General features: G+C 38.7%; 1 protein-coding gene across 2 annotated transcripts in view; it reads right to left on the bottom strand.

The window, feature by feature from the left end:
- Positions 1-22404, bottom strand: part of HS6ST3 (heparan sulfate 6-O-sulfotransferase 3) — a 570512-nt gene that overhangs the window by 13204 nt on the left and 534904 nt on the right. The window contains exon 2 of one of the 2 annotated variants that reach the window (XM_039837969.1): positions 7639-7728. The exons of the other annotated variant lie outside the window; for it this stretch is intronic. Within the exon in view, the coding sequence (XP_039693903.1) occupies positions 7639-7728 (90 nt within the window). The remainder of the gene's footprint in view (positions 1-7638; positions 7729-22404) is intronic. 2 annotated transcript variants of the gene reach the window in all.

Here is a 22404-nt window from a genome sequence, read left to right as displayed (position 1 = left end):
TATCGACTATTTGTTATTCCAAGGTAGAGTCCACATAGGAAAGGTAGACGGATGCTGGACTCATGTTCTCTATACTAGTTTTCAAAATAGCAGGCTGCTTTCCTAGAATCCTCTAGAGGGGCTTTTTGTTTATTGTTTGTTTTTATATCATTATGAGCTCATGAATCTAAACATTTAAATTAAACATATTAAATATAAACTTATTAATGTTTTAATATATTGCAGTCATTATCCTTATTGATGCTCAAATTATCTAATTTGGGGCCAATAAGGGCTTATTCAAGATGGACACTGAATTCTTTTGATATACCCTTGAAGCCATTTACATATATTCTTAAAGGATCTTGCATATTGCAAAAGTTCCATATTTAAAAAGACCAAGAAAGACGATGTAAGAATTGAATTTTTCTACAATTCCTAAAGAACAAAGTGTTTGCTGCTCAGTAGCTGATCCTGGCCAGCACTAACTGTGCACCACAGTCTTCTGCCTCACTTCCTACCAAGCTGCGTAACTGCTGTTTGTACTAATTATACCTGTGCATTGAAGGGGAAATGCACCAGACACCATTTTTAACTTTCACATGTTCTATCTAGGCCCAAACAACAGAGATTTCCTCTTTCATTTTTCCTTTTCTTTTTCTTCTTGAGCTCACTCACACACATGACATTTTCCTCCATGCTAGGAACAATAGGCACGGTTAACGATTCGTTTGTGATTAGATGCCAATGCCACACCACAAACCAATCTAGGAGAGACCAAATTATGCTGGGAGTAACACACAGACATAATGAAGTTCTCTCCAAAATCCACTTATTCACGTAATAGCCTGAGTTCCTTCCAGAAGCCCAGATGACCACATGGACACTCAATGGGATCTTTTCAGCTGCAGTGAGCTCCGAAGCACTGCTGTAATTCTACCTAATTAATAAAGCAATGACAGAAATTTTGAAAAATAGATGTATGATAATTTAAATCTCCATGAAAAAATCAATTCGTTCTGTCTAAACTTTGCCTTGGGTGCTCCCTTCATCAATTCAAGTGTGGAGCACAGTGACCTTAAGTTGCAAATATTTTTCTTCAGGCATGATTGAAGCATCAGAGAAGTAATAGCTTTCAACATTCATTTCTTAGAGATTTTAAAACACTCAAATGAAGACACTTATTTTCCTATTTTCCTCTGCTATATGTAAATCTGAGAAAATAATCTTTAAACTGTTCAAAATAAATGTAGCTTGGAGCTGCTAGAGGTGGCTTTTACCTTTGTGCAATCGATACATAGATTAAAAATAAGGAAGGCATCCCTTAAGAAACAGAATAATGCAATTGCAATTTTCTTACTTTGGGAATTTCTCTAAACGTGCCCCCTCTGCATTTATTATTTCTCTTGGTGATAAGAATCTGAGTTTAATAATCAGAAAATAAAAACAGCCTGTCCTTTTAAAATTGATATCAGCTACCATCTCTGAGTCCTCCATTGAAATGATATGAAATATACTGATGCTAATATAAAATTAAAAACGATTCAAAATCATAAAGCAAGCAAACAAATGTAACCAAAAAGAAAGAGAAAAAAATTTAATAAGTTAAAAGCTTTTCATCAGTTTTCAGTTTGGATTTATTACAGCCACAAGGGGGCTCTCAAATCTTTCCAAAAACTAGGTAAGTGCTGAGAGCTGTTTTACTAGTAATTAATTTCCACAAATCAATATTACCTATTAATGTACATTAGATAGACAAGCTACAAATTTCTGAGACTTTACACTCAAGTTAAAGAGAATTTCCTATAAAAAAATTCTAGGGGCCCGCAGTGATTGTAAGTCAAAGCCGAAATGAGTTGCACCTGTGATTTCCTGCGTCTGCTGTAGCATAAAAAATCCCAACACTGCAAATTTCATCAAAGGTTAAAACTGAATTTGAAGCACTGTGCATATAATGGAATACATTGACCTCCGATGGATTTTAAAGGCTATCCACCTCCTTCTGCCACATCATACACCCCCAAAACAGCCATGCAGGCTGACATGCAGAAGTTAAAATGCAGTGACCCTCTCCTGGGGCAGTGGGAAGTTGCTAGAGCCATTAGTTCTGGACGTTTTCAACTCATGCTGAGAGCCTGATGGTGTTGATAGTGTTTACAGCCTGCACCACAAAAGACATTTGGAAGGAAAGAGGGTATTTTAATTTTCTGTTCAAGCCAGAAGACGGGCAGAATCTAGTGCGACACTGGGGCAGATGGGAGGTTTTGGCAAACAAAAACAGACTGGAAATGCAGTATTCTCCAAAGAGCTGGCAGAAGACAGAACACCACCTATCACTTCACCACAGGAAAAAATATGGGAACAGAAGAGAAGTACTCTCGAACATTCTGTAGGATTAGTTAAAATACCAACAACATCACCTTTGCACAAATGCAGAAAGCACTTCTGAGTTTTGACGTGAAGTAGCTTTTGGATGACTGCCTTTTCTCTAGCATTGTGTTCCCAAAGATAGGTAAGGATTGGTAACAATTCTGCCATAGGGTGGGAGTACTTCTGGGGCATTTGGGGATGTGGTCCTTCTCCTTCTGAAAGCTTGCTCTCCTAGACCTTGGAACCATGAAAAGTGGTTGAGGGAGGGTGAAGACACCAATCCCAGCAGCACAACTGTCCCTTCTGATCAGCATTTCTCCATACCATGCTTCACACTCATTTGTTTCTTCAAATTAAGAATTATCAAAGTGTCAATCCCTGGTTCAGGAAGGCCAGTGTTCTACCTCTTACTCAGGCACCCAAGAGATGTGTTCTGGAAAATCAAAGTTTTCTCTCATGAAATTCTACATTGCTTGGCATATGCTCTAAATACAAATGAAACTAAATCTTGATGTAAACCGTGTTAATTTTTAGCTAACACTTTTTAGAGTTAGTGCTTCCCTGTGTTTAATTCCCAGTTTAAATAGAAGTAGTCTCTCTTAACTCGCCTTAATCATTTCTTTTTAGAGTTTCAAAAGGTGCCTCCTAGGAGGCATCATTTTTTTTTTTTCAGTTCTAATCCAGACTTTCATTTAAATCCTTCCTATTCATCACTTTGCAAGTTATTTTTGTGCTTTTCCACGTCTATCCTAGAATACTTTCCATCATTCATGCACCCTCAAAATGTTGAGCTTCTAGTGGGACATCCCTTGTTAAAACATTCCAGCCATGACCTGGGATTGAGGTTTGGTCTAGGGTTCATGTGTCCAGATGAGGGCCTGCAGCTGAGTCCTGACTCAGAACCCTGCGCCTCCAGAAGGGCAGCTGGGACTGAGGCAGACCCTGTAAAGGACAGGGATCAAGCACCAAGCAGGCAGAAACATACAGATCCTTAACAGATCACAGGGCATTATGTTTTCAGATAAAGCATATCTAGTCAAGTTTAAGTCCATATTTTTGGAATACATTTTGATTTGCGTGCTTACAACAACTCAAGGTGATAAAGAGAAGGAATTTCTCACCTCGAAGCAGAAAGAAAATGTTATAGATTGCATGTCTCCTCCCAAGTTCATATGCTGAAACCCTACCCCCGCAATGGGATGATGGTATTTGGAGATGAGCCCTTCGGGAGGCTTAGTAGAGGACATGAGAGTGAAGTCCTCTTAATGGGATTACAGGCAAACCTTGGATATATTTGGGGTTCAGTTCCAGACCACCGAAATAAACAGTCATAATCCTTTTGCTGCTAGAGGGTGTGCTGAGTGAAAACAGCACACCAGGAAAGAAGCTGCGTTTCCAGGGATCTTATTCCTTAATGGATAGTGACAATCAGCGACAGAGCACATGGATGGGGTATATCCTTCTCAAGAAGGAGAGGTGCACGTTGATGCCTTTTACCATCCTTGCATTCAGTCCAAATTACATTACATGGTACAGATTCTCTTAAAGGTAGATGTAGAATTCACACCAGACCCTTTTTCTGTGTCTTTAACATTTTCTTTCCTACTTTTGCCTTTATTCCTTTTTGTCAGATCCTAGGATAGCTGTAGGGTAGGTAAACCTGTACTTATGCTACTATCTTTCCAAAAGTAAATTGCAAAATTTATCTTGATACCCAACTAGCCTCGGAAGCAAGGGCTTAACATATAGTTCCTCTGCTGGGCCAGAAATAAGATTAGCGCACAGGCAGAGCTGATCTCACAGGTACTGTAATGGGAGGAGAGAAAGAAGGAAGCAGTGATTGCCCGAGTCCAATGAAACTAATGATAGGAGGTTGTAACCGTATATCAGATTCTTTCGGGTTCAAATCTGCAGGTGTAGCTGAAAACGTGAAACCTCCAAGAAATCCTAAATCAAGTATCAAAGATATGTCACCACTGCCCAACAGCAATGTCTAAGAGGTAGATGTGTGTCTCTCTGTGTGTTTTCACTTTAAAATACCAAGGTAATTCCTCACATTCAGGAGAAAAGACATCATATGTGATATTATGATTTATAATAAGAAATTTGATCTTCCTCCAGTTCCTGATACAGGGCTCCTAAAACCTTTGGAATTTCCTAAGTGACTAGAGCGGAAAGGTGTCTTTTGATATGTTAACAAGGTTAATTTGTAAAGCCCCCCAGGTAATTTAAGGTAATTTAAGGTTGGGGGCTGGTTGTCAGGAGATCCAACCAAGTAATTAGAGGGTTGAAACTTTCAGTCCCACCCACGTTCCTCCACTGGAGACCTCTGGGGAGGGGAGAGGGACCTGAGATTGAGTTCAATCTCCAGTGGCCAATGATTTAATCAATCACTTCTAGGTAATGAAGTCTCCATAAAAATTCAAAATGACAGAGTTTGGAGAGCTTCTTGGGTTAGAGATGTGGGGGAGAGGCACACTCAGAGCATGGAAGCTCCACGCCCTTTCCCCCATACCTTGTCCCATACATCTCTGCCATCTAGCTGTTCCTGAGTTATAGCTGTTTATAATAAACCAGTAAAATAATAAGTAAAACGTTTCTCTGAGTTCCGCGAGCTGTTCCAGCGAATAAAGGAAACCTAAGGAGGGGGTTGTGGGAAGCTACGATCTATAGCCTGTTGGTTAGAGCCCAGGGGACTAGGTGAACTTGCAACTGGCATCTGAAGTGGGGTGGGGAGAGCTAGTGTTATAGGACTGAGTACTTGATCTTAGGATCTGGGTGTCCTACAATTCAACTCAGTTGTGACACTATCTGCCTGGAGAGAGCATCAGATCCTAAGTCACAACTGAGTTGAATTGTAGGACACTCAGCTGGCATCAGCGAATTGCTTGGTGGTATGGGAAAACGCCCCCACCCATTGTATTTGGAGCTAGAATTACACCATGATTGGTTGACAACTTTATAATGAGCAGAGCTTCACCTAATAGTTAGAGTAACCAATATCTCAAAGCTTGAAGAATAAAAAGTAATGGTTAGCAAGGCTAACAATTGTTAGCAGGCAAACTCCTCTTCTGGGAAGATCTTCACTGTCCTCACGTGCTAGTGAGGGGGAAAAAATGTCAAAAGCTTATTTTAAGAGTCAACTTTAGAATTCTTCTCAGGAGGAGAACTGATTGTACTTAGTGGCGTATCTAGATCTATATGTGTTTTTAAAGAGAAGAAACTCTATGCTTAGCATTGAGGGGCTGGGGCCAAATAAGGCAAGGACTCAGACACTTTCTAGAAGAAGCTAACTTGAATTTAGGGGAAGTAGGAAGGAAACAGAGGTTTCCAGAAAGAGAAAGGGAGTGATGGGTACGCATCATGGTGGAGGCTTATGGGGAAATATTGGCCAGCAGGAAGTTTCTGGTGGCAGAGTTGAAAAATCTGAAGAACAGAGATGATCGACATTAACTTTTAAATTAATATCTGTGTGGAGTCTGTCCTCTAAGTCCTCTTTGCAACCCCAAACCATCAGCACAGCCTGCTATACAAACACTTGGTGTGGGTGGTAGACTGGGACAATCAAGAAGAGGCCGAGGTCTTTAACTATGCAAGTAGGAACGCCACTAAAGTCAGGCTGTCAGAGCCAAAACTGACCTTGAAGAGGTGACTTTGAAAATTTGGAGAAGGCTATATGCTCCTATCTCCCCATTCTATCACCCCAGCCCATCCAGAAGACCCCAGCCTCATCCCTGAGGACATTCGCTCTCTGGCCAAGGCTCCCTATTACCTAAGACTGCTGAGCATGTTCTTTCTGATCTAATAGAAACTGAATTTGCTAGTTTGGCTGTTAGTTGGGCTTGAGATCCAGATATTACTGATTCATTCATGCTTCCCTCTTCAATTTTAAGCCTTAATATTCTTCATATTTTAAACAAGGCTTTCTTTTGGTGGCAAAAGAGTAAATTAGATTGGTAGGTACAAATGGTTATTTATCATATGCGTTTCAGCTTTCTAATTTGTTTTTAATGAGGTCTTCTATTCATACATTTCTTATTCATTAATTCATTCAACACATACTTCTATACCTACTATGTTGCAGCCACTGGATATTCTATTCTATGAAGTAATTTCATCTTTTTGTACATTGAAATAAATGCATTTGCTTACCAGTATAGAAAAAGTTGAATAATATTAAGCTTTTCTTTGATATTCTTTTTACAAATAACTGTGTTTTTCACATTACATAGAGCTCAAGACATTTGTTGAACATTTTCCAAAGATTCTTTAACACTCCAGCCAAGTGGGTAAAAAAGAATTGCTATTCTGATTCAAAGATGATTTAGGAACTGGGCCCAAATCATATCAGAAGTGAAAAAGCCCTTTAAAAATAGGACCGTTTCTTCCTGGTCCTCTCTGCCAAAACAGCACGGGGCAGGGTCTCCTGACAGTGCCTTATCGCTTAGGAGCTAACAGGCTGAATGGATATTTCCTTTGCACCCTCGAGGTAAGTAACAAGAATGGCTTTTCATTTCTGCTGTTGGTTTTACACCAGTAACAATGTTCATTTTATTTCATTAACAAGAAAAAGATTCACACGTCTGGGGCCTGCTGCTCCTTCATACAGAACGTTGTTTCCTTATCACTTGTCTAAATAGACCCAACTGAGTAGGGAGCTCTCCAGAGAATTTGTTTTTGGATGGCCCCTATTATTAGTACTTAGTGTATTGTTTGAAGCACAGAGGCCTATAATTAAGCTGAAGAAAAACTTGAATCGTAATTTCTTATTTTCGATATCACAAGTAATAGCAAAATTACCTAAGCACTGTAGCTACATTTTTTGTTGTTGCTTTGTTTTGCGTTTCATGGACAGTTTTCCATTAGGTAAAGGGTAAGCAGACTTCCGCACCCCAAAACACACACTCAAGCTCTAAGTCGGAAGCAAATTCCCCAAACTCAGGGAAACGCGTATTTTCCCTCTATTTCAACTTAACAACTAACTCATTTTTAACATTGTCTAAAATTTGCTGATTAGACAGAATTCAAGCATTGACACCACTTATTCGAACAAATTATTTAATCTCTCTGAGCTTTACTTTCCTTGTGTTTAAAGGGCGATTAGAATAGTAGCAACCTCAAACAGTTTCCTATGAAGATTCAATGAGACACACATGGAAAATTCTTAGCACAGAGCCTACCACAGAGAAAGCATTAAGAGTCAACTATTCTCATCATTCGCACAGTTTTATGGTAATAATAATAATAATAATAATAATAATAATAATAAATGATAACCCAAACAAATACCTTTCGTGGAGCACCTCCGATGTGCCTGGCAGCAGAGGAAATAGGTCTGCTTCCTCTTTCTCTCTTCCACCTCTTTGTCTCCTTCCCTCGCTGAAGGAAGGAGAAGGGATTTATAATAATATTGGTTAGAGTATGGAACACGATGGAGCCACGTTTTCCTGACATGAAGGACTACCAGACTTTCAAAGGAAGGCACCATGGTGAGATCGCCCTGGACTTCCTTCTATCCTGCTGGGGAGCCAGGACACGTCTCCACAGCCTCCAGGTCTACACCACATTCTCTAAGTCAGCTTTCATCTGCTCTCAGACTGCATTGGATGCAGTCTCAGCCCTTAATTAAGAGGAACTTTGATTCCTATTTGGCATTTCTTCCTTGGTGAGAAACCTTAGTCGTAGTGTCCTTGTGTGCTGGCCATAATACCATCCTATTAGTACCAAGATCTCACTCCAAATCCCTGGCCCCAGGAACTGTGCCCAGCTCTATAGAAATATCTTCCGATAAGCTCTATAATCCTTGTGGAGGAAGGAAGGTGTCATTATCTTCAACTTTCAGAGGACCAAGCCAGGTCTAGAGACTTTATAGCCTCTGTCTCAGAGCTAATAAGTCTAAGAGCCTGCATGTAAATCCAGGTCTCTCCAATTGCAAAGCCAGTGTCTATAAGTCTTATACAGCATTGCCTCGTCTGTGCTAGGAATTATAATAAATATCAGGGATACCAAGATAACTAAAACACAGCCCTGCCTTCACAGAGCTTGTGGTTGAGTCTGGGAGCTCACAGTCAATACAGAGTTCCCCCAGGTGTGGTCTTCAGACTCCCTTCACACATGACCTGAGCTACTTCTTAACGTGTATGTTCTTTGTCCCCTTGTCTTATTCCCTTTGGGCCATAACAAAAATACCACATATTGGATAGCTTAAGCAAAAAGATTTTATTTCTCATAGTTCTGGAGGCTGTGAAGTACAAGATCAAGATTTTGCAGGTAGATTTGGTGAGGAATGCTTTCTGGTTCATAGACGCCTGTCTCCTTGCTATGTCCTTACCTGGTAGAATGAGTGAGAGAACTCTCTGAGGTCCCTTTATGAGGGCACTAATCCCATTCATGAGGACTCCATCCTTAAAACCTAATCACTTCTCATAGACCCACCTCCTAGGACTACTATCACAGTGGGAGAGAGGATTTCAACATATGCAATGGGAAGATGTAAACATTTAGTCTATAACTCCCCTCTTCCCTCAATCATGCTGAATCAGAATCCCTCTGAGACAGACCTGAGGATTCTGCATTTTTTAATATGATGTCATGTGACTCTCAAAGTAATTAAAAGCTGAAAACTACTAGTTTTAAATTTAAAAGCAAAAGACAAGACAATAAGAAATAGCATATTCTTAGGAAATCTCTCTAAAACATTAATCCATAAGGATGTTTTTTTTAATTTTTTTTATTTTTTTGCCAAATGTGTCTTTCTGAATTCTTAGCCTGAATATTTTCTGGGGTTGCTTATAGCCACCAAACATAATTCTTAGTTAGGAAGAATCATGTTAGCATTGGATTACAATAAAAATTTTATTACTAGGCTTCACTTTAAAAAACAGAGGACATTATTACAGGGCTAACAAGATCCATTACTCAAACATGATGAATGCAAAATCAGAGGTCCAAGAGCTTTTTCCTTGAGTCTAAAATATTAAGCCAATAGCTCAAATGGTTAGAAGTGAATTTATATTTTCTCTTCAGATTAGCATGTAATTTGTTCGGAGATTTTTTGTTGTTGTTGTTCTTTTTTAAAAGGAGAGTAATGCCACCAGTTTAAAAAAGCTTCTTATCTTCTCACATCCCATCTGCATCCTGCAGTAGCCTGACTGGGCTCCCTTCTCTAATTCCCATGGACCACTGCTTTCAGATGAATCATCAAATTAACTTCCACATCTAACCTCTACTTAAAACCAGTAATCAGCTCCTGAAAGGAGTTCCTGCTTCCTACTCCCACATGCAAAATTCTCTGCAGTCTAGGCTCCCTTGTCTCTTTTTTTTAGAATCTACTTCTTTTCAAAATTAGGTTTTTTCAAGGAGTTGACCTACTTAAGAGTCTACATTCCCATATCTGTGCTTTCTCTTTTGCCTTTTCTCCTACAAATGCTGAATTGGTAAGGAAAAGCTGGGTTATCTGCAGTAACAAAACAACCCCTAACACTCAGTGGCTTAAAACAACAATGGCTTGCTTTTTGCACAAGTCAGGTGTCTATAGTGAGTTAGCATGGCCTCATCCATTGCAGAGTCTATGGGTGAAGTAGCCATTTTGAACATTGCTGGTTGCCATGCAAGAGGATAAAGAGAGCTCAGCAAGATTCGGATTGGCAATTAAATGCTTTAACCTGGAAGTGACACATGTCACTTTTGCTCTCCACTCATTCATCAGAACTAGTTACATGATCCCACCCAACCACAATAGAGTCAGGATGTACAATCCTACCAGTGGCTCAAATAAAAAAAAAAATATGAGTGAACTGTGCCCATGACTCAAATTCTATCAATACAAAGGCTGAGCTCAAGTATCTCTTCTGTTGCTTTTCCCAGAGAGCCTAGCTGGATGGCAGTGGTGTCTTTTATCTTCATTCTTAGAATCTTTATTTTTCGTTCCATTTATATGGCACTGTAGTATCTCAACATTTTTATTTCATGTACATATGGCTTATTTCTTCTGAGACTAGAAACTGTGTCGTTTTGGAAATCACTCACCTGATCTATCATAGTTAAGAGCACATATAAGTGTTTAATAGCATATCTAAGCATTGATTACCTTTCTAAATTACATTTGAAATATGGCATCTATCACACTATACTTTTGTACCATTACGCATCAGAGCTTTAAATTTCTTGTTTATCCAGTTTAATTCTGACAATCATTTCACTATTTACTATTTCCATATTTGTTGGTTTTATCCAGCACCTATATTTTATTTTATGAAACACTCATTAGATATCTTTTTAATGTTTTATGTGTATCCCAAACACATAGGGCTGTGCCTGACAAATAATAAACACCCCATAAATACCTGTTGAATAATCCATTCTATGTTCTAATGTAGACCCTAAAAGAAAATATCCTTATTCTACAGATGAAGAAATTGGCTGAAGCTTTAGGAAGTCTGGCAAATAATGCAGTATAACATTCTTATACAAATAAAACTATTTATTATCAAAATGATTAAAAGGATACTGTTTTGATTTAGGGCAGAATTGATATTTTTAAAACGTTTAAGTTATTAGTCTAGCTGGGTTCTTGATGGCAATCAAGAGAAGCCAACTCTAGCTAACTTAGGCAGAAAAAGAATTTGGGGGGGCAGGGAGGAGGAAGTAAAGGAGAGTTTGTAGATTCAGAAAGGAAAAGCAGGACATAAGGGAAGCAAGATCCAGCTGTAGTCCCAAGGCAGGGAGTCTGCTGAGGAAGCCACCCCTGGCGCACCTCCCACTGACCCCTGGCTCCATGGCTGCGGGATTCTCTGTCCATCTTCTACTCTTCTTAGGACTGTGAGCCACCACCTCAAGAACTGACAAGCTGGTATCAGCCTGATCGAGCCTTCTCATATGTCTGTGTCATAGATGCCCAATTGTGCAAGATAGGGTTCTGCGTCACTCCCATCTTAGGGACCCCCAAAATAAAAATAGTAGTAAATGAACCAAGTGGCACATCTCCAATATAGTTATGTGGGGTTAATCAGACCCCATGAGCTGGACTGGCATTCCTGACCTCAAATCAAAAAACAATTAGCGCTTGTATCAGACATGAGAATGTAGAAAGTACGTCCACATAAATGATCCCTTACGGTGGATATGACTGCTATTTTCATTTCATAATGAGAAAACCAAGTCTTAGGTAGGTTACTGACCAGAATGACGACATAGTAAATTAGTCAGGGCAGAGCTGAAACTTGTATACTTGTATTCATTTTACCATATAATACTACATTTCAATCTATATTAGAGTTCAGGGAAGATGAAGGGTTGATAAAAGATAGAGCCAAGTTTGTTTGTTTGTTTGCTTTAGTTAGAACACTGCTTCACAACTTCTTCCATCTAACTTCACATGTGAAAAATGATCATTATTATACAGGGGTAAATGGATGAGACTGCTCAGGTAAATCCAACTCCAACTCAATCCAAAATCAGGCTCCACAGAAAGCTGAGGACAGAAATATTTTAATCATCCTAAGCGGGAAGCTCAGATTTATAAAATAGCTACATAGAAACAATTATAGAAAGCACTTTCTAACCAGTGTATCTGGCAGTATATTATCAACTGATACCACCCATGACCAGAGATAGTTTCCCAAACACTGATTTTATGTCTACTACCGGCCAAAATGAGTTGTCTGAGCAGAGAAAGACAAGTCTACACACTCGGAGAGCTCAGATTTTCATAGGAGAGACAAAAAAATAAACAGAAAATTATAGTGCAGTGTGATACGGCCACGAATCCAGGAATTCTGGTGGCCACCAGAAGCTGGAAGAGTGACAGATTCTCCTCTAGAGCCTCAAGAGGGAGCACGGCCCTGCTAATATCTCGATTTTGACCCAGAGATACTGGTTTCAGACTTTTGGCCCCCAGATCTGCGAGAGAACGCACTTCTGTTGTTTTAAGCTATCAGGTTTGTAGTCATTTGCTATAGCTTGAACTATATTGTTTTATTTTCAATTTGGGAGAGCCACTGCTCAGAACCCCTTTCTCTGCACAGTCCCAGATTAGAATTCCCCAAAGTGAAGTTAAGTGAGACTTGGGAGGTGGAAGCACGGCAGCAGCCCTTATGCCCTAAAGGTCATTATTAGTTAGAAGTTAAGACACCTGCAGAGGTTAAGCGGTTTTTTTCTCCTCTGGACTCCCTCCCATCCACACTGCACTCACATCTCAGTCCTGACAGCTGGCCCTGCTGACTGACAGTGCTAGGAACTCACAGAGCCAATAAGCCATGAGTAGTCCAAAACCTTCCATCAGCTTCTACACCAACCATCTCATGGCCCCACTGTGTCAGCTGCATGTGTCCACCTTCAAGATCTCCTTGTAAGTTTTAACTTGTTCATCCATAACAGAGCTGATCAGTGTTTTTCTGATTTTAAAATTCTCCTTTTCATATCTTTACTTTCCAAGCTCCTCCTCCAGTTGTGAAAGTTCTTATTCCCACCATAAATTCTTTAATATACATAGTGCTTTTTCTTTCCTGATTGAATCTTGACTGATCCATATGTATGAGCTGAGGTAGACCTTAGCCAAATGCTCTTGGAAGTAGGGGGTGGCTATAAGCAAAGGCAGGAGATGAAGGAGCTAGGAATGCTGCAGGGTGTGGTGAGTAGATGTAGTGGTTGAGAGGAGGGAGATTTAGGAGATTTAGGTGATTTAGGATGGTTCTCAGGTTTCTGGTTGAGGTCGGGGTAGGAGGGCATGTGTATTAGTTTCCAATGGTCGCCATAACAAGGTACCACAGAGTCTTAAACAATAGACATTTATTGTGTCATAATTTTGGAGGCCAGAAGTCTGAGATCAAGGTTTCAGCAGGCCATGTTCCTGCTGAAGGTGCTAGGAACGATCTGTCCCAGGCGTCTCTCCCAGATTCTGGTGGTTTTCTGGCAATCTTTGGTGTTTCTTGACTTATAGACACATCACTCCAGTTTCTCTGCCTTTAGTTCACATGGCATTTTTCCTGTGTGCATGTCTGTGTGTGTTCTGTCATGCTTTATTTTAACTGCTCATTTAATTATCAGGACCTATTAGCAGATAATATGCTCCGTGATGAGAGGAGCTGGAGCTATTTTGTTTCCATTAATGCCTCTAATACCTGGCATATCTCAATAAAATTTCTATGACCACACGAATATACAAATTAATTGAACTTCAATTATTTATTATTTTGGGGCTTGGAAATATTTCAAAATTGTTTAATGAGGAATGTTTGGTTCTGCCCATGTATATTCTGTGGGTAAATTTACAGTGACATGTTTGCTTATGCGTCCGTGTTAGTCTCCACCACATTTATAAAGTGGAATCAATCCCACCTCTAGCGATGAGCTAGATTTAACAAGTGACATAGACATCTGCAATTCCAGATATTTGTCAGGGAGCTTAAATACTTAATAAAAGCTCTGAAATAGAATCTGTGGATTCTATTTAAGGCTAAAACTACTCATGCCTCTAGATAATCTGAAATATATCTTTGGGTAAGCCGAAGTATTAGAATCCTGCATACCTGAAACAACATCCTACAGCTTCTTACAAAAGATCTTTAACGAACTTCACTTGAATATAAATGTAAACTTTACAGATTTCTAATGCTATCTAACTTAGATTCATCCTAAGGATATTTTTGAGGATATTTGTCCCTCCATTGCATTTGTGACCTCTTCTTGGTGACCCATAGGGCAATATTATTTCTTTTGGAAAATGTTTGTTTTTAATATGTCAAATCTTGGTTTCCTTACCTAAAAGATGAGGGCAATAACTGTCTCTATATCATATAATTTGAGACAAGATAAAATGGAGTAATACCAACCAAATGCTAACCTAGTACAGTGATTGGTACATGGCAAGCAGTTAATAATATTGACTATTTGTTACCATCATCATTATCATCATCATCATCGCCATCACCATCGTGTTACCCCCTTGGCATTTATTATTGGAAAACACCAAAGCATGTTTCTGACCACCTCTACCAACTAAAATTACTTTATGGACAAGATAACCTTAACTTCATCTTAATTTTTCATACTCTTACTTTTCCCTTAAACCAATTTTCTCATTTACATAATTCTAAGTACATTTTTGTTCATACTTTGAGATGCTGGCTTACAACCTTTGTGGAACAAAGTGAGTTATTAATACATACATCCATACATACATTAGTTTTCAAAGGGCAAAGATAGATCACAGAGAAGTGAAATGACTTACACTCAAAGGAGCAAAGCAAGAAAAATCTCTGTGTTCTAAATCTTAGCTCTAGGCCTTTTTTCTCTAGAAGGCCACTGAAGCTTCTCTTTCTCTAAATTTCTACAGCCTCCCATCAAAGAGTTTGATGTGGTCTTTTCCACATTCCATGCTACTTATTGTTGAAATGAATGTTTTTCTTCTAATTTGGCACAGAAACTGCACTGAGGGAAGGAAGGACCTTGCTAAAATAGATCACAATAGCTGGAAAGGAAGAAAGGATTCCTGGAGTGTTGTGTACTGCCTAGGTAACCTAACTATCGCATAGTGAACTGATCTAAGAAGGGATTTAAATATTATTTTTCAAGAAAGAAAAAGTCAATTTCTCTTTATTCCCCAAAGTAGCTGTGATTAATCTGTGGCGTTATGAAAAGGGAGCAGCCAGACACAAAGCCCTTGAAAATGTATGGCTCTGTATGTGTAATAAACATAAGTTTATAAATACATTCGTAAGCGCCAGGCTGTACCTTAAACACTCAAGATGCCTCCCTCCTCCCTTTTATACTACATGGCCTTTGAAGCCACATAAAAGATGTTTAGGGTTGCCACCTGCCCTAGATTTCTCTACAAAGATTGGCTTTTCTCTGTTCCAACCACTTCAGTTGTATATCTTCCCACCCCCACCACTACCACCCCGACATCTGGCTTTACACTCACATTTTCTCCATTTGGAATTTGGTGACTCAACTCCAAACCATGTGCCCTGCCACAAGAGCACTGGAAGGCCCACGTGGAATGTTGATGTGAACAAGTAACTGCTCCACTGCTCGGCCTTCAGGCTTATATACCCAAGTTTAAGGTGCTACCCCTGAAGCCCCGCCCAGGCTCCTAGGATATCTCAGTAGGAATGCCCAACCTCCTGTTAAAGTCAGAGGCAGAGATGGGTCCTAAACACTTTTCCTTCAGATAAGCTGCAGCTACTGAGAGGGCAGGGCCTACTTCACTCCCCAGTCTGGTTCTGCAGAATGGGAATCACGTTAGAAATGTCTTGTCTTGGTACATTTTCCCCCACCCTTTAAAACACAACACACACGCATATTATCTAGAGAGGTATATTCCACATGACATAATAAAGTGCCTTTTGAACAGATTATAGAATAGAAACAGAATCACAATGGTTCTTTCCTGCTGTCAAAGACTCCAGATGCTACAATCACCCTTGCCGTAGCACAAAACTTCTTGCCTACCCATTCTTGGTATTAGATCTAAAACTATAAACAAATAAACAAATTTGGTAAGATTTCAAATTTGAACACAGGCTTTTTGCCAGAAAATATCAAGTTCCAATTCTGGTTTCAATTCAGAGTCTTGTTTTGGTCTTGAAAGAGAAAAACAAATCAAAACACATTTTCTCATCAATTTGTGCAAAGTCATTCTCACCTGCCCCTCTGGGTACAGTGAGGATTAATGGCTTCTATTTCCTAACAATACCCCAGTTCCTCCTGGTAGTAAGTTAGGGATATGGACCCATTAGCTGCAAATGTGGCTCCAGTGGCCTTAAAGGATTAATATACCTTCCAAACCTCTTAACTTACTGGGACAAATCTGGCTCAATGAGTTAATGGGCTAATTAGTTAATTGTCAACTCTGCAAAGATGAGAAGTATTGTTATTTTGCACTTTATTAAATTCTCAAGGATTAACAACTATAGGGAGTAGATGCTAAGAGGATTTGAAAGAGGCTGGATGACTGTGACAGGCAATATTGGCTCTTGTCAACAAACTCTTTTCCAACCTTTACCAGAGCAGTAAGGTGATGATGCCATTAATTATATCCCCATGGGTACCTCTGGCAACCAGAGTGGTTGGGAAGAGATTGGGATTCATCATGTAAAAGTCCTTTCTATGTGAGAATGCCTGTCCTAAAGTAAAATAAAGAGTCAGGGAAGTAGAATAACTGTCAGTTTCCATGTTGAGTGAGAGATTATGTAGTGACGTTTGATCTGTAGTGTAACTGGATATGCAGAATGGTGAGGTACTTTATAGTGAGGCTTTATAATGCCACTTGCAAATATGGTTTACTTTAAGCCAAAGAAAAGCGCGTGGGGAAAGTATTTGGGAATACGAATATTCTTTAAATAATAATGAGGTGAGACCAACACAGGGCACCTGAGTCATAGAGACTATTAACAAGGAGAAGTCATTAAAAGATGTTCAAATTGTTAGTTATGATCAGAGATTATATAGCCCAGGCAACTTGTTTCTAAGGAGAAATCTTTAAAACTGCATGAGCCTCTGGATGATTTGGGAATGTGTTCAATCCCTTAGCATACCAGCACATTTTGAAAAATTGGAAATCCTACACAGAACAGTCACAGACCAACTGATAGATAATTAAGAATTCCTGGTACCACTGAAAGCATGTTTTATTTAAGGTTCTTGCCAATGAAATGGCTAATTAGACTTTAGGAAAAAAAGTATGTATGAAGAACAGCTGAAAAGTTCTTCTTAACAAAGTGAGGTTTTGTTTAAAGGGAACATGGCTTCAAAATAGAACATAAACAAACACAAATGTGCTATCGGGTATTGTACCTGATATACTCCTTGAGAGATAAAGTAGACCCTCTTGTTGTCTATGCAATAATCATCTTCCTTTCATCGTGTCCAAGCCCTGATTTTCTTTTGGTTTCGATCCTCTTTCCTTTCCCATGAATCGGATGGATGCTGTAAGTCTAAGCCTTTAGGGATGGGTCCTTTGCTGCTATGGTGGGTAGTTTACATGTGGGTGTGTAGCTAGTTTTGTCAATGAGATGTGAGATGTCTACTAGAGGACTTCTGAAAGTTTTCCTTCCTGATAAATTTCATGTCAGAAGTATCTCCTTTACTATTACCAGGTAATGTTGCACTTTGGTGTGCTTCTATAACTACTTCAGCCATCTTGTAATTGTAAGGAGAAACACAGAGGAAAGATGAAGCCAACACAGAGGAAAGGTGAAGCAGAGAGCTGGAAGGAACTTGGATCCTTGATGACTTTTTCGGACTGCTGATCTTACTGTGACATAACTCTGGACTTCCTTTAATTGAGATAGTAAATCCCATTATTTATTCCAGTTGAACTGAGTTTTGTGTTGCTTGGAGCAAAAGGCACTCTACAAATTCCGCCCCCGCCCAACCCCCAAATGGCTATATCCCAACTTCAAATTCTTCTTTGCTCTAGAAATGCTAAATATAATATTGTAAATTTATTAATCATATCAGCAATGGAGTCAGACATGGGGTGGAATCCTGACTCTGCTCTTGATGGAATAAACTAATATAAGTCTCCAAACTCTCTAAGATTTAAGTTTCTGTCTGTAAAGGGACAATAACCAGTCTTTCATTAGGGCACTTGTAAAGATTATGCAAGAGAATGCATGTAAATTGCAACAAATAATTCTAAAATACAAACACACACACCTTTTAAAAGCAATTCTGACAGCTGTTTTCAAATAGGAAACAAATTAAATGAGAAAATAAATACCATTCAAGTAGCAAGATAAATAAAACCAGAAAGACATATGATATATTGGACAGTATCTGAGTATAAGACTTAAAGCTTATTTTTTTTTTACATCTAATCCAGGATTAAGTATAAAAATATTGATATTTTTCTCAGATCTCTTAGGAATCTAGAATCTGAAGGGAAGGTCCCTTAGGAACTTAGGATCTGAGAGGTACTCAATATTTAGGGTCCTTGAGATTGTCAGGTAAGGATTAAACAATGAGATTGAAATGAAGTAGCCAGTGATATAAGTAGGGCAGGAATAAATTAAATATGCTGACCCAGAGACCAAGAGAAAAAGGTGTTCATGAAGGATAGAGTGGATGGCAGTGTTGAATGCTGCTAAGAGACCAAGAATTATGAGAACAGAAAAGTGAACATATGAATTTCTATGGAGGATGATGATGAAAACATGATTAGAGTAGGTTGAGGAGTAAATGAGGGGTGAGAAATTGGAGACAATAACTATATGTATCTTTTATATTTTACTTGGTCAGTATAAAAAGAAATACAGCAGTAACTAGAGGGCCACCAAAGGCATTTTTTCTTTAAGACATGAGATGCTAGAGTACGTCTGTGGGCTGATAGAGTGATTCACTAAAGGAAAAAAATTGATGGGGCAAAGGAAGATGATCACAGGAGTAAAGTTCTTGAGAAGGAAAGATAATCTTGAGACATCTGGCCTTTGGTAGGAGCTGGAAAACCTTCATTAAATAAGATGGGAGGTATGGAGGTGTGAACAGATTCAGGTACTTTGGTAAACTGGGTAACAGGGAGATGAGTGGATTTCTATCTTTTGACTTCCATCCTGAACAACAGACAATATGATATAAAAGTCGAAAGATAAAGAATATCCCAGAAATAGAAAAGTCTTATACAGTTACCTTGTCCTAGATTTCAAAGTTTCCACCTTGAGATAAAAGCACAGAATTCTAAGAACAGAATTTGCCCCTAATTAGAGAACACTCTAATTGTTAAGACATTGAAATACTTGGATGAATAGCTTCTCTGAAATAGATGTAGTATAAATGCTTTGGGTCCAGATAGTTATGAATTTAACAGGAAAATCAATTCTCTGACCATTGTCCAACTACTTGGTGGCAGCACAATATGGTAGAAAAGAAACAACTTGAGGTCACGAAAAAATGAGGTGCACTCCCAGTTTTAAAACTGGGAGTTTTAAAACACACACACCGTATAATATTGGGCCAGTATTTTACCTTCTCTGAACTTCAGTTTCTCCAAATACATATACAATTTTTATAATAATAACTTACATCTCACATATTTGATATGAAAATCAAATTATGTGAGCTTAATAATACCTCTGATAGTAAAGGCTATTCTTCATTGGGTGCCTACTGTGGAGCAGTAATTCTAAACCCAATATATTTACTTTTATGGGCTGAATTGTATCCCTTCAAATTCATATGTAAACGACCTGATGCCTAGTATCTCAGAATGTGGCTATATTTGGAGATAGGGCCTTTACGGAGGTGATTAAGTTAGATGAGGTCATTAGGGTAGACCCTAATTCAATATGACTCGTGTTCTCACAAGAAGAGGAAATTTGGACACACAGAGAGACACCAAGGATACACACACACTGAGCAAAGACTATATGAAGACAGAGAGAAGGTGGCTACCGACAAGCCAAGGAGAAGGCCTGAGAAGAAACTAAACCCGCCGATACCTTGATCTTGCATTTCCAACCTCCAGAAATGTAAGATGATAAATTTCTGTTGCTTAAGCCCTCCCGGTCTGTGGAATTTTCTTAGAGCAGCCCTAGGAAATGAATACATCTACATAAATATGTGTTACTTTATTTATATAATCTCTTATCTTTAATTTTACAAGGTAAGTACTATTATCCTCATGTTACAGATGAGAACACTGAGACTTAGAGATTCCTCAAGGTCACAGATGACAGGTAAATTCTTATTAAATGCCTGTTAATTATAGGATCACTCTTAAAGGTAATTGTAAAAAACTTAAGTCATAGAAACAAATTAAAAAAAAAAAACAAAACTTGATCTGTTTCCCATAATCACACTCTTAGATTCCTAACTTATACGCAATGATTTCATAGCTTTTTCTGTTATTATTTCCAGAGCCCAACACTACTATCTCTTCAAGGATTATTAGAATTTTTAAACATCTTTCTTATTGGACTTTTATTAGTCCCTCGTTGCAATTCCATCATTCAAACTCAATTAACCAGATTGTTTATTCTTTTGGCCTTTGTTCCCATCTCAGCTGGGATCACTCCAAGGAGTTGCAGCTTGCCAGTTCTGCAATGAGGTGCTTAGATCAGAGCTCTGAGCGGGTCCCAGTTACTGGAAAAGCATTGCAATCAGATGGCGCCTATGTCGGTGCAGCCTGGGACCTCGTGGCTTTGCAAACATCTGTGTTCTCTTCTTTCCCCTGCAGTATTTCACGTCTCTTAAAAGTGGAGCCTCAAATCTCCCTTGTGCATTCATGCCTGGCACTGGGTGACTTCCAGTTGAAGGGTCAATAAATATAATTAAAAGGCTCATCCAAATGGATCTCATTGTCTGAGTGTCTTCCCTTGGAGAACCAATCCTCTCCATCTCATAAATGGAGTTTTTTAAAACATGAAGGCTTTGAAAGGTTGCCAATGTCCTCAGCCTATTGATTTGCATAGTTTAATGTCTGGTAAGTTGTAGTCAGGGTCCTCAGACTCATAAGAACACACCCTCACATGCAGAAAATTAATGGACAATGTTCACTGCATCATTCACCTATTCGACAGTCCCCTAGTGAAGAAATGGTTATCCACTAAGCTCTTCTCCTAGACAAGTAATGATGCCATGGCCTTAGAAAATAACAGTGAGAGAAAAATAGTAGTAGCTAGTTTCTTGAGCAACTATTATATGTCAGAGCATTTCTTTGTAGTTTTCCATACTTTAGTCCTATTGCTTATGATAACCTGGCAAGCTGCCAATTATTACCTGTCTCTCATTATTAAGGAAACCAAAGCTTCTTGAATTTAAGTAATGCACTCAAGATCTCATAAAGTAACTGAGATTGTCTCTCCCTCTCTGAGGCTCATGCCATTTCACTCTGTTAAATTTTCTCTCAGCCAATCATCCAAAAATATGAGTTTTCTTTAAAAAATTACCCTTTGAACTTCATTAAATTAAATGGTGCTTTCTTAAGCCAACAATCTGAGCTGCTCTCCTGCTTTAGAAGTCACGATGTTCAGTGATCTTTTGAATTATTGGTTTATTGCCATATCATTCAAAATAAATGACAGTATGGTTCATTTTTAAAATTTCTTTTGCGTCTGAGGTTTTGCCAAGATCTGTTTATGTGGAAAAGGAAAATACAATGAGGCTTGAAATGTTCAAACGTGAAGTTTCCTTTTTCCCTTTCAAATAAGGGCCAGCAACAAATCAAAAGGTAAGATTTCACTTGCAGTGATTGACTTAGACAAACTAAAGATGAATAAATGCCAGTATTTAGATGCAGTGACTGCTGCTTAAAAATGTGAATCTTAATGTTTCTGAAAGGTAACAGATTAGAAACCATTCTTCTATCAGTACTAATGGCAATATCAAGCATTATGATGATGGTAATCTGGGTTTGTGTTGCCTTTTTCCTTCTCACCATCTCAAAGCCATCAAAAAATATATCAGTAAACAAAGACCACAGTTGGCTATCTACTGGGAGCACCATTGTGCTGGACCACTATGCCTCATGTCCAACAAACAAGAGCCACTCTGGGAAGTGCAGCTCCTTGCCATTTGGTAGAGATTGCAAAGGAGAATTCGGTCAGATGCTTGTTGCCATGGAGATAAAAGTCAGGAAAAGAGCTGGTCAATGAAAACTGGTCTCCCAACATAAAACCCTTCTGTTTAGGTATGATTCTTTTTGGGCTCTCTGGGGGCCAGGCTGAAAATAATTTGCAAAATGTCAGAAACTTAAATGGGTCAGAGCATAACCTTTAAATATTTTTTATAGTACGTTCCTATTGCATTTTCGTTTAAAAATATAAGCAGATATTTACCAATGAGTAACAGAATCTTCAAGTTTACAAAATTTTGATATCTTAGCAGTTAAAAGAATGAGATTGGGATTCAAAGAGATTAGCTTCAAATTCTGTTTCTGCAACTTATTTATTAACTAAATAAGTTGGCCTTGGGGGAGTTAGTTACTTAACCTCTTTTGTCTTTAGTCTCCCCAAATATGTGATGAAAATAATAGTATTTAAATTACAGAGCTTTTGGAAGAATTAAGAGCCACAATGAATATCAAGCATTTTTTTCAAGTACTGGCACAAAGAATAC

The sequence above is a fragment of the Pteropus medius genome, unplaced genomic scaffold (assembly GCF_902729225.1).
Source record: "Pteropus medius unplaced genomic scaffold, Ma_sr-lr_union100, whole genome shotgun sequence".
In the NCBI taxonomy this organism is placed as follows: domain Eukaryota; kingdom Metazoa; phylum Chordata; class Mammalia; order Chiroptera; family Pteropodidae; genus Pteropus; species Pteropus medius.
Note: the sequence above shows the minus strand (reverse complement) of the source record. Positions and strands in the feature narration are given on the sequence as shown.